Source organism: Meles meles, chromosome 6 (assembly GCF_922984935.1).
Source record: "Meles meles chromosome 6, mMelMel3.1 paternal haplotype, whole genome shotgun sequence".
Lineage (NCBI taxonomy): Eukaryota > Metazoa > Chordata > Mammalia > Carnivora > Mustelidae > Meles > Meles meles.
Genome location: NC_060071.1, coordinates 83,992,430 through 84,005,234, shown reverse-complemented (window position 1 = coordinate 84,005,234; position 12,805 = coordinate 83,992,430). Strand labels below are relative to the sequence as shown.

The 12,805-nt window shown below is 41.9% G+C and overlaps 1 protein-coding gene across 2 annotated transcripts in view; it reads left to right on the top strand.

Moving 5' to 3' along the window:
* Positions 1-1,951: 1,951 nt before the first annotated feature.
* The window catches only part of PRKD1 (protein kinase D1), a 331,651-nt gene continuing 320,797 nt past the window's right edge, over positions 1,952-12,805 (top strand). Inside the window, exon 1 of one of the 2 annotated variants that reach the window (XM_046009920.1) lies at positions 1,952-2,467. In XM_046009920.1, the coding sequence (XP_045865876.1) occupies positions 2,204-2,467 (264 nt within the window). In that variant the 5' untranslated portion in view covers positions 1,952-2,203. The remainder of the gene's footprint in view (positions 2,468-12,805) is intronic. The other variant, XM_046009921.1, reaches the window with a different exon arrangement.

Genomic DNA, 12,805 nt, shown 5'->3' with positions numbered 1-12,805 from the left:
CTTCACAGCTGTACACCTGGTGCCCATATAGTGCCTGACACAGGGAAGGCCTCAGTACTTTGTTACATTATCAAACATGAATGTCTTTAGCTAAACTAACTTTTTTTGTAAGTACCTTGTAAACCAACCAGCAAACTTTTTTTTCTGGCAACAGAAAATTGTGAGACTACCTTATCCAAACTTTAAAAGAAAATGAAACACGTTTTCTGATATTAAAAAAAAAAAAAGCTTCCCAGAGAATTCAGAACAGCATTGTGTCTAGAATAAACCCACTGATCTCCTACTTTACCTGAATCTGACATATTAGGAAAACTATACTCTACCATGGATGAAGAGAACTATTTCATGAGTAAGAAAGCCTGGAAAATGCCAGTGCATCCAGCTAGAGCTTATCATACCGTCAGATCAGAGAGAATAAATTTAAATCTTTTCTAGAGCAGCGAATGACATAGTGTCACTGGAGACATTCAAGGCTCCCTTGCTAACCCTGAGAACAGAGGTCTAACCGGAAACTAACTTTTGATGTCCTGTCCTGGGTCATAAGCAGAGATCAAGACATACATATATACATAGAGCAAAATAGAATAAAATGCAACTGAATACAAGAGACAACATACATACTGGCTTGCTTGGGTACGTGGTATGCGCTCTTGTGCAGTGTAAGGGGAAGGACCAGAGGAGTGGGCTACATAATTTGCCCAGCCCACTGCAAAATGAAAAATTATTAAACATTCCAAGATGGTGACAGGCAGCAAAGCATTGTGTCAGGGCTTTACACCCAGCAGGGCCCTTCCGAGGTCAGGGCCCTAGGCACCTGCACAGTCACACACTGAAGCCCATCCTGGGGAGAGGATAGGATTAGAATTCGTCTCCACAGATTGGAAAGTATCCATGTCCCCACCCCTGTCAAAACAGCAAGAGCAACAAAAAACAACTACCGGAATTGGAGCAGATAGTGCACAACCTTGCTGGTGGTGCTGGTGGCACTGGGTGAGGCTGGGAGTACCAGTCCTACAGAGCAGACTTTAGAATTATGGGAGAGGAAAGAAACCAGGGTTTGTGAGGCTCCAGAAGTAAAGGTGTCGGATAGAGAATAAGGTAAAGGGAAAGAGGCCACATCAGACCTTCCTCCTGTCTTTATTAGACAACGTCTGTTCTTTCACGAGACCATCTCCCGAATTCAGCCACTTGTGTAAGTCTGGTGCCTTTGGGAGCCGCGGTGGAGTAGGTGAAGTTGGGTATCGGGGTGTGTTAGAGACAAAAGGTAGGGACAGGTTTAAATACATTTCCGTGGACAGGATTCCTACCCTCTTTGGCAAGAAACCCAAGGGCTCCCAGAAGGAGGCGGGATGTAACTGGATTTCCGAGGACCCTCTATTTTCATCCTCCCTTGAAGCTCGAAGGTAAGACCCACGGAAAACCGCAGGGCTCGGCGTTCTTCCGTCCATCACAGGTCACCTCACGGGTAGAAGTGCGTTGTCCTCGGGCATTTGGAACTGGTGGCGGGGACTGGGGACTTGGAAGCTGGCGGCGCTAGGAAGTGGGTCGGAGGAGATGCGCCCTGTCCCCTCCGTCTGCGGCCGGGCAACCCAGCCAGCGGACACCGGAGTCCGGACGGAGAGGGATGGACGACGCCCGCGGAGACGGCCTCGAGCCCCGCCGTTCAGTCCTGCCCCGGCTCGGGGAGGCTCAGGCCCCGGGAACCTAGGGCGGAGGGGGCGGCGACCGGGCACCCTGTGGCTACTGCGGCCGCGCGGCCGCGGATCTTGCGGCTCCGGCGCCCGCCGGGTGGTGTCTCCGCAGTGCCCGCCTCCAAGCTCCCCTTCCCCGCCCCTCGCGCCCCCTTCTCCGCCCCCGTCCGGCGCCCGGCGCCCCGGCCGAGCTGACCCGCCGCCCCGTCCCTCGGAGCGCGCCGCGGCGGCTGCTCCACGGCGGCGGCAGCGCCTCCCCCGTGCGGCGCCCGCGCTCCCGGCGGCGCAGCCCTCCCGCCTCAGCCATTTTCCCTCCCCCCGCTCCCCTCCCGATCCTCATCCTCTCGCCCTCCCCCCGCGCGGGGACTTTTCCGGAAAGTTTTTATTTTCCGCCTCGGCTCTTGGAGAAAGAAGCTCCCGGCTCCGCGGCAGCAAAACTTTTCGGCTGCCGCTCCGCCGGCCCCCGCCCTCGGCTGCCCTGCCCCGCGGCCCTTGGCGCGCCCCGCGGAGCGATGAGCGCCCCTCCGGTCCTGCGGCCGCCCAGCCCGCTGCTGCCCGTGGCGGCGGCGGCAGCGGCGGCGGCCGCCGCGCTGGTCCCGGGGTCGGGGCCGGGGCCCGCGCCGTTCTTGGCTCCCATCGCGGCCCCGGCCGGGGGCATCTCGTTCCATCTGCAGATCGGCCTGAGCCGCGAGCCGGTACTGCTGCTGCAGGACTCGTCCGGGGACTACAGCCTGGCGCACGTCCGCGAGATGGCTTGCTCCATCGTCGACCAGAAGGTAAGGCGCCGAACAGGGGGCGCTGCCCGTCCGGTCGCCCCTCGCCGCGCCAACTTTCCGGCTCCGGGGGCTCGGCCGGGAGCCAGCCTCGCCGGCGCTCTGGAAGGGTCTGGCACCGGCCAGGGTTGGACGCCTGCATCTGAGGCACTGCATTCCCTGTTGTCTGGTTCTCCCCTTGCCCCATCTTCTTGCATTCCCGATTTCTCTGCAGTCCGCATCCTCCTCACCCATTTCCATCCCTCTCGGGACATTTCCAGGTATGTTGCTTGCCCATTTCTTTTAGCGCCTCTCCCTCCGCTAAAGACTTCCCGGCTCCCCCCTCTCTTCCCGCTGGACCCTGGACCCGCACGTTCCTGGCGCCAGATTCCTCCTTCCCTTACCAGAGCCCCCGCCCCGCCTCCCCTGGGGACACGCTCAACACGATTTCAGCACCACTCCCTTCCTCTTCAGGCCCCTCTCCCAGCTCACACTGATGCTAAGGAGTTGCTGGAATGATCTAGAGATGAGGAATTTCTCACCTGTCAAATAAGCTTTTAAGAGGGGATGATTGACTCAGCCAGCTGTGAAAACAACTGATCAGAACGTAACCACTCACCTCCTGGTAGTTTTTTTAGTTCTACCTTTGTGTGAACGTGAAAGCGAATTTTTCAACCCCGAGATACTGATAGTGGGGCATTGAAGTGGAGGCACAGACATATAAAAGGTGGGGGTACTCCCAGGGGCACCCCAAGTCTGGCTGTGCCCTTAAGTTTGAGGCTTTGGGACTCTGGACAGCAGTCACAAAGGCAGGTTGGAAAAAGGGCCTTCATCCTGGGCCAGGCCACCCAGGGAGGAGACCCACCCTGCCCACCACTGTTTATAGTGCAGTTCTGAATTTCAGGTGTTTCTGTAGCCATCGGAGTGATGTTGCATGGAAAGGGGTGATAAGAGTGTGAAGGAGAGGGGACCCTGGCGCCAGTCTTCTCAGTATAAACAGGCAGGGTTTAGGGAGTGGGGACAGGAGTCTTTAAAGGTGCTGAATTTCAACCCTGGAGGACTGGCTAGTACTTGCCTTATAAAGGTCACTTGAATAATCATGACTGTTTTCTTTAAAGTATTTGGAACAGAGTTTGCTAAACTCACGTGTTGTGAATTGTGGCATTAGGCACAGGGATGTTAGGAAAAAGCCCCAGGAAGAAAAAAAAAAAAACCCCAGTAATCTAGGAAGTTTGTAAAAGTTCTGGAGACTAGACTAAGGCAACAAATGAGTGTCAAGAATTTTTGGTTATTGAATGTAGTGACATTTTACATTGTGTATGACTCAGTCTTTCAACTTTCATGTGAATAGCAATTCTGTCTAATTCTAGTACAAGTCGTGTCACGTGCCTTCTCATCAATATTATGTAATATTTGTTGCAGGTGAACAGGAGAATTCTCTAGGCACTGAAAGCCTTTCCTTAGTGGAAGGTGTAGTCTACAACAGTCTCCATTAGGCTACAAACCAGTTGATTTAAGAGCATTACTGGATAAGCATAAAAACAATATAATAAAATTTCTCAAAAAGCCAATGAAATTTTATAGAATTTTAATTTACCTAAATTTAATTTTTTTTTAAGATTTTATTTATTTGACAGGCAGAGATCACAAGTAGGCAGAGAGGCAGGCAGAGAGAGAGAAGGGGAAGCAGGCTCCCCGAGGAGAAGAGAGCCAGATGTGGGGTTCTATCCCAGGACTCTGAGATCACGACCTGAGCTGAAGGCAGAGGCTTTAACCCACTGAGCCACCCAGGCACTAATTTACCTAAACTTAAAACAAGTGATAGAGTTATAGGGAATATTCAGATTGAGTCAGATTAATATGGACAGATTATTTTCTACCAGCTTTAAAACACACACACATCCTTGATGGACTTTAGGATGGAGAGAAACATTAATGGTTTAAGAGATTTGGGGATTAGGATTTTAAATGGAGAGTGAACTCCAGTAGTCTCAGTAGCTACCAAGAGGGGTGTTATATGGAGGGAACAATATAATATGAGTGAGAAGGGAGAGAGCTCCAAGCACCTACAGACTACAGTAGGCCTGAGGGTAGTGACTAGGGTATCTAGAGAAAGTACAATTGTGAAAAGGCCTTAAAATTAAAATGAACTCAAATTATTAGAAGCCTTAGTAATCTTCCATGTAGAGATATCAAACCAAGGACATCTGAAAGATGGATTTGCTGTGTGGAAGATGTTTTAGAATGCCAACAATGTTATGGTAGAAAGAAAACTGAAGTTTAGTCATGAGTTACTTGAGACCTGAGCCAACACTCTGGGGAGAGACCTGGAAAGGTACCAGAAAGGGAAACTCATCAGCCTTGGTGGCTGATTTATAAGGGGACCCTCTTCCTTTTGTATTTCCTCTTGTAGTTCTACTGTTTCTGAAAGAAGAGTTTGAGAAGTTTAATGGCTTGGATTAGCCAAGGTAAAAACTCCCTTGCACTTTTTTTTTTTTTTTTTTTTTTAAAGATTATGGCAAAGAGTTCCATTTAGAGGTATGGATTTCAGGGTTTTTTATATACAGAATACTGTAAATAAATATTTACTGGTGAGTCTGGACAGAAAAATTTCCATGTATCTGTCTTCTATCATCTCTCTTGAGATACATTATCACCCGAGGACAACAAGACTAAGAGGGCTGAATCCATCACAGGACAGCAGAGATCTCTCTGCTTTGTGACAAGGGAAATGGCAGACAGGGTCAGTGATGAATTAAGGAAATGGGAGGAGATCCTTTGTCCCTTATTTCAGGTTCTCTTAAGTATTGGCTGAAGATAGCAACCATGATAGGAGCAAAAAAGAGAGAGGGAGGGAAATGAATGTTTTAGGTGAGAACTGAATTTGAAATCACTTACAATTTATAATGTAGACATGGGTCATGTTGAGCTTACAGCAGAAGGTTCTCCTGATTTTCTGAGCCCTCTACTTTCATTAACTTTTTGAAAAGGGGTTTTATAGGATTTGAGGATTCCCTAAGTACTCATACTAAAAGAGATCAGACTAGCTTAAATCTTTGGAAGTATTAACTGACAGTTCAGTTTATTTTGGCAATATTCGTGGGGCATTTCTTGTGGGGCGTGCAACTGAGGTGTATAGGGCTGAATAAGAGAGATCCTGTCCCTGAGAAATTCATCTTCAATTTATTACTGTTACTTAGAATTTAGAGTTTAGTTTGTCTTTGATTGCGTAGGTTTGGAAAGTGGCAGACATTTTATTGTACTTGAAAAATTTTAATGGTAATTCAGCATTTTAAGATAAATATACTCTAAGTATGTACTGAATTATATGACTAAAGAATTATTTCTTTTATCTTTTAGTTTCGGTCAAAAATCTAGTCCTGCTCTTCTGTATGCAACAATGTTTAAATATACAAGATGTTATTCCTTCTTTTTTGGAAATATTAGCCTAAAGGTTTACTTATGCTTATTTCTTTACTTTGCAAACATATGACCTTGAAGGCTGGTTGTATATAAAGACATGCATTCTCTTAGTATACATGATTGTTTTCTGGAAGGTAAAAAAAAATAAGAGTAATTGACTTCCCCTTGAAACACTGTTACTTTTCACTATCAAAAGAACCTTGAATATATAGGAAGAAGGAATTGTTTTGAGGCAAGGAACAGCATTCCAAAGGAAGAATTAGTTTGATTTCGTAGTGCATTATCTGTGTCTCTACACACACATGCACACACACACTTCTTTTAAACAAGCAGTATTAATTTAGGGATGTGAAATGCAATTAATATGACTATCTGTCCATTCATTTTGGATGTTATCTTATTAGAAAGATGACTCATATTTCCCTTTTGAATTTACTAAAATGAAATAGTAGCATCAGTTAGACTCTGGCATATAGTTTCAGTTTACACAGTCATGTGTAAACTGGAGAAACTAAAGAGTGAGATTTTATAGAAGATAGCTCACTAAAGGAATAATAAAGGTTAGTTCCTTGGTTTGAGAGCAGCTTTGCTATGCTTGTAATTGTTTCACTTTCTGAATTGTAAATTGTTCTCTTAACAGTTGTAGTATCATTCTATACAACAGTACAGAAGTTGTCATTTCATTAAGTGGTTTCTTTAAAGATTTCTTTTTATTTATTTGACGCAGAGAGAGATCACAAGCAGGCAGAGAGGCAGGCAGAGAGAGAGGGGGAAGCAGACTCCCTGCTGAGCAAAGAGCCAAATGCGGAGCTCAATCCCGACCCTAAGATCATGATCTGGAGAAGGTGGAGGATTAACCCCTGAGCCACCCAGGCACCTCTCATTAAGTGATTTCTTAATATAATTCAATACTGTATGTTTAAAATTATGATTTTAAGCTTAGTAGTATAATAGGAATGTATTTTGATATATATGTAGAGCTCATGTACTGTATATATGCAAAATTTACATATTTACATAGTGGTTTGTTATCAAAGTATATAAGTGTGTTTTGGAACATATTTTTAAAAGCCCACTTTGTCATGTATAGCCTCCAGGTGCTGAAGTATTGTTTTACATGTTGTATTGTAGCCTGCAAAAAGTGGAGCCTCATGTATAGCTCATAATACAAAGAGAAACTTTGTTTTGTATTTTCTATCAATATGCAGAACTGAAAACCTTTTCTTTCTTTCTTTTTTTTTTTAAGATTTTATTTATTTATTTGACAGAGAGAGAGGCAGAGAGAGGGAACAGAAGCAGGGGGAGTGGGAGAGGGAGAAGCAGGCTTACCCCTGAGCAGGGAGCCTGATGTCGGCAGGTCAGGGGAGGGGGACCACTCAATCCCAGGACCCTGGGATCATGATCTTAGCCCAAGGCAAACACTTAACCACTGAACCACCCAGGCACCCCAGAAAACATTTTCTTATAGCTGTATGCTATTTAATAATTTTTCATAAAAAGAATATTCTTTTAAAAAATTATTTAAGTAATTTCTATCCCAACGTGGGGCTTGAACTCACAACCCCAAGATCAAGAGTCATATGTTGTTCTGACTGAGCCAGCCAGGGACCCCACCAGGAGAATTCTCTAGAATATTCTAGAGAATATTCTAAGAATTAGATGATTGGCTCTTTTGACAAGTATCGATATTAATTTGGGTCTTTAGATCCGGGACTGAGATAAATTTGAAAGAATTTTCTGTGAATTCTATAGTGTGTTGTATGTGGGAGTGGGAGTTGAAGGGTAGGTGTGGGGCTGGAAAATTATTAGTAAAGTTTGAAAATTTGCCCCATACTTGATAACTGTGTTGGTCTGTATCAACAGACTCCTATCACAGCTATTAAGGGAGATTTAAAACTTTATTTAACAGTTGTTATTACTCTCTTTTTTTTTTTTTTTTGGTGAGGTGATTGTGTATAGATCTTTACCAGTTTATGCATGAATGAATTTAATGACCTTACTGGACAGTACAAACAAATTTGTAAGCCTATGAATGTATGGTTTTGACTTATCTAAGATTACTTTGAGCATTATGGATCACATATATATAATGAATGAAGGATTAAGTATACTGCCTGGCAAATAGATATATAATAAATAGGATTATTGATATTCCAGGGCTTTATGAACTAGCATGCTGTCTTGTTAGCAAAAGAAATGTGTACTTTATTATTTTATTCTTATATCGACATATGAATAAAGTTGTGGTATTAAAAAACAGTAGGACTCTACAGCCTAGATAACATGTTTTCTCTGCCTTCTATAATAGGGCAAATCTTAGGAGCTGGTGTTTGAAACTGCTTCTCAAATTTCAACCTCTCAAGAATTCCTCAAGAAGTAATTTGATTATTGCTAGATGTAAGACACATATGCTGATAAAAGTACAGCACATCTTCATTGCATTTTATTAGTTTTGACAAGAAGTTGATTTAATTCTTTTTCAGTTGCAAGTGTCATTTCAATGATTCTTCATTTGATAAAAAAGAGAAATAAAATAGGTAAGGATACAATATTTGGCAACATAATGATTCTGAGATCTGGTCCTGAAGACCGAAATCAAAAGTTCCTTTCCAAATCTACCCTTGGTACGAAGAGGAAGGCACTTGGAAATGACTTTGGGAGATCATATTTTGCTATTATACTAGCATCTAGGGGTTGTTTGCTAAGTTGTTACATCTGATGAATAGCTCATATAACATAGTTGTTTGCACACATACCGAAGTGTGATATTGGGATGAGGGGCAGTTTTACTGGGAAAAAACTGAGTTAGCAGTTTGCTGAGCCAATCACAAGTCTTTTTCAGATCTTTTCACTAATTACCACTTACCTCTTTTTGAAGTCCATTCCGCATTATGAAACCTTTAAACAACCACAATCACTAAGTATCCATCCATCTTTTAAAGAAGAGTAGAAGAGATAATTACATGAAATTTGTGTATGTGATTTAGACTGGAATCACTGAATAAGCTCAAGCTATACCAAGAAACTAGTATGATCCAGATAGCAGGGCCTGACCCAGATTTAGAGTGGAGGTGGGTAAAATGCAGTTCATAGGAGTTGATCATAACATGAGTGTTCTTTGTTTTATTTTTATGTTTGTTTCCTTTGCTTTTCTGAGTTGGACATAACTAATATTTTTGACCTTTGACCTTCTAGAGTCACCTTGATTCATCTGAAAGATCTAAGCCCAAATGTGGAAATAGAGGTTAAATAATGAGGTGGGGGGAGGGGAAAGTCTTTTTAAAGATTGTGCTTAAATTTTAATTTCCTCAGCATTATTCTAGAGAGGCTTTGAAAATGAGAATTTGGTTTTTTAAAACTTTTCTTAATGTTGGCATATGCTAGGACACAAAAGAATAGGATAAAAGTGCCTCAATTTTTCTGTGTTGATAGAAATTAGATACAGAGAAAATGGTTATTTTGTTCACATGTATTCACAATTTTTTTCCATCTGCAAGAATATGTGAAGTTTCCCCCAGGAATTTCTTTGATACTGTCAACCAAGTATTTTTGTACCATTAAAAACCAATAATGACAGCACCACTTGAAGCTACTTGGCAGCTGAGAAACCCACATTTTACTGTCTCTTACTCTCTCTTCCTAGTCTCACACAGAAAAGAGATAATTAAATAAACAAAGCTTTTGATTACCTGACCACTATAGCCATTATGGAATATCACATATTTTAGATAGAAAGGTAAGAATTGGTGTAAAAGCACCACATATTAAGACACAATTTTGCCTGTCAAAATTTATAGTTTCCTGTGTAGAAGTTTCTTCCAATGTTGCAAAAAAGGTTTTATTTGGCTAAAGCTAAACAGTTGATACAGCAGCTTAGCAATGTTGGCAAATACGAAGATTAGATTTTTAAATATGCAATCATGAAGGAATTTTGTTCCACTTATTTTGGTGAAAGGGGGAAAAATATGTACCCTTCACTGGTTCATTGGCTTTTAGTCTGACTAAGCCACTGATGGATGAGGAATTTGTTGAATTTATTGCTTGTATTTAGGCATAATTTAAAAAAAAAAATCTGATTTCTACTCTCCCTAATTGTCACCAGCCACCTTTTTTCACATATGTATCATCAAATAAATGAAAATATGAATGTGACAATCAAAATATTGAGCAAAAGGTATCAACGTATCTAATAAATGGTATTATTGATAATCTAAGGTCTGTAGAATAGTACATTGTCTTATTAATAAAAGAAATATAATTTTTATAAGCAGGAAACTTTTCTAACTTACTTTGGTAAAAAAAAATTATATGTACCTTTTGTTAGTTCAGATTGTTGGAGAAATGCCATACTTGGAGCAATTGAAGTTTGCTTCAGTATACAAGTTCTGTTTCAAAAATAATACAGTTAAGATCCAGTTAAAAGAGTATTAAATATGTGAAGTAAAGATCTGAACCTCTTTCCTTTTTCATAAACAAGGAGATAAAAAGAATCTGAGTATAATCAAAGCCTGATTTGCTGAGATATGTCATAGACAAAAACATTTCCATATCAAATAAGACAACAATCTATTCAAATGTGAAATCCATATACCATTAAATCAATTTGCTTTTTGTCTGTTTTTCATAAATGTTTTAAGTTGACTTATTTAAAGTAAAGATTTTTTGCTGGAAATTTATTCAGCTTGATTTATGTAGATATAAATTTCAGATTTTCTTAAGAAGCAAAATATTTTCCAGGAATCATTAGTTAAGATTAAATCAACAGGTTAACGTGTTAATAAAGATTTTTAAACTGTCAATGTTGAAAATACAAAAAAAAATTTTTTTGAACCTTTTCCTGGGTTGTCTAAATAAGTCATACCAATGATATAGTAACTAGCAGATAATTATAGAACCATCACTGGTTTTTGAAGGGTTAACTATAGTCAGAGTAGAGCTACCAGAGATTCAATTCTAGTTCAGGTGCTTGAATTAAGTAAGTTCCAGGGAACTTAATTGATTGAATGAGGCCAGGTCAAATATTTATTCATGACATTGTCTCAACCTTTTTATCAATTAAACACAAACATTTTTCCCCATTTTTTAACTCCTTAAGTTTTGAGGAATGGTGGTAGGCTCATGATCTGGCAGGGCGTCTCAGCTGGGACCAGAAATTCTTATAAAACTCACACTGGCTCCATCCTTCTCATAATGCTGGAATATCATGACCTACTTGCAGGGAGAAAAAGAGCTCTAGGGCATCTGGTATGCAGAGTTGGAGGAATCTGAAAACACCTAAGGGTGATTTCTTTATCAAAGAAAATAGATTATTAGGGCGGGACAAGAGGATATTTCTCATTTTATGTGAAAGTCAAATCTTCTGACCACGAGGAACCATCTGTATCGTCTTTGCACTCAGTGTCTTTGAAAGGTTTGTTGTGCATCCTGGATATGAAAAGCTGCAACTTTTGTTGAACAAATGTGACTTGAAGAGTTAAAATTATTTAGATATTGGTTGATCCATTTAGACACTCAGAACAATAACAGTAGGGCTCTAGGCTGCTTGACCAAAAGCAATGGTCTAGGGCAAACAGCCGTAGCTTTTGCTCTCACCCAAAGCTGAAAAGAGTCTCGGGGAAACAGTGGGGTTGGAGGGGTGGAAGTTAAGCTTTGGTATTGGCTTCAGATCAGTGGTGGTGAACAGACTTGAGCAGGCTACAGTAGGTGAGGCCTCTGGGATTATGAGACTAGTGGCACCAGAGGGCAGAAGAGGACAGGGAAGCTCTGACCTCCTGTGGATTGAGTTGGCGGGAATGGCGCCACCACATAACTCATGGATAGCAGTGGGGAGAGGTTTAGAGTTGGCTTTTTATAAGCTGAGTAGTCCTTGGAAGTTTTCACAGTGTCACAGATGAGATGTTCAAGGAGTAATTCCAGGATGATGTGATGGGAGAGTTTTAGGAAGAGCTTGTCCCGGGAACATTGGGTCGTGCTCTGTAAGGTTCTGGGCCTCATGGTAACAATGGCCGGCAGAGGGAAGCCTTCAGAAAAAAAAACCTTCCTGGCATGTACTCTGTGTGCCTGCCTGTATCTTGGCTTCTTTTCATTTGTCATCTCTGATTTTCATAGTAGCCCTTTGTGATGGACATTTTCCCTCCAATTTAAGGATAAGGAAACTGAGGGAAGTTCAGTTGTTTACCCCCCACATGGCTAATAAATAGAAAGCAAACCCCCCAGTATCTGATTCATTTCACTATAGCTATTCCTAAGAAGAGGGGGTGCTGGGCTGCCCATAGATCTGAATAGAGATTTTGGAGTTATCAGAGTATGGGAGAGGGGGAAATGTTAAATTTCCTATTGTGTTGGCTGAAATTTACTTAAAGGCACTGAAGCTTTGACAGTGTATTATTTATGTGTGTGTTTAAATAATTCCTTAGTCTGGAAGGCTTCCCTTATCTGGAATTCACATCGCCCTTCATGGTCAGCTAAATGTATAGCCACTCTGGTGGCCACCACAGCAATGTGTCTCTTATTGGTGGCAAGATACTTCCTCCACCCCCCCCACCCGCCCCAACCAAGTACTGATAATTAATGTAAGGAACATTAAAGATGGACTCTTCCTGGGAATATTAGGGTCATGACAGATAGCTGATTGCCCAAAGTATTTTAGAGCCATATCTCACCCGTGAGTTAATAAGCCTTTTTTTTATTAAAGTGGGGTAGCAGAATTTTGTATTTAGGTTGCCCATATGCTAAGGATCACACTTCGCAGATACATTTTCACTTTTTATAAATTTTATGTGTTTGTTTGCTTATTTTTGGTCAGTTTGTGAATGAACACTCCCTAAGTTAAACTTTCTCCCTCTTATTGTGCATGATTAATCATAGGCTTTGTGGAGGTTTTCTTTCCACTTAAGTACTACTGGCTATTCCAGATTGTGACTTGCCTTGCATTCGTTT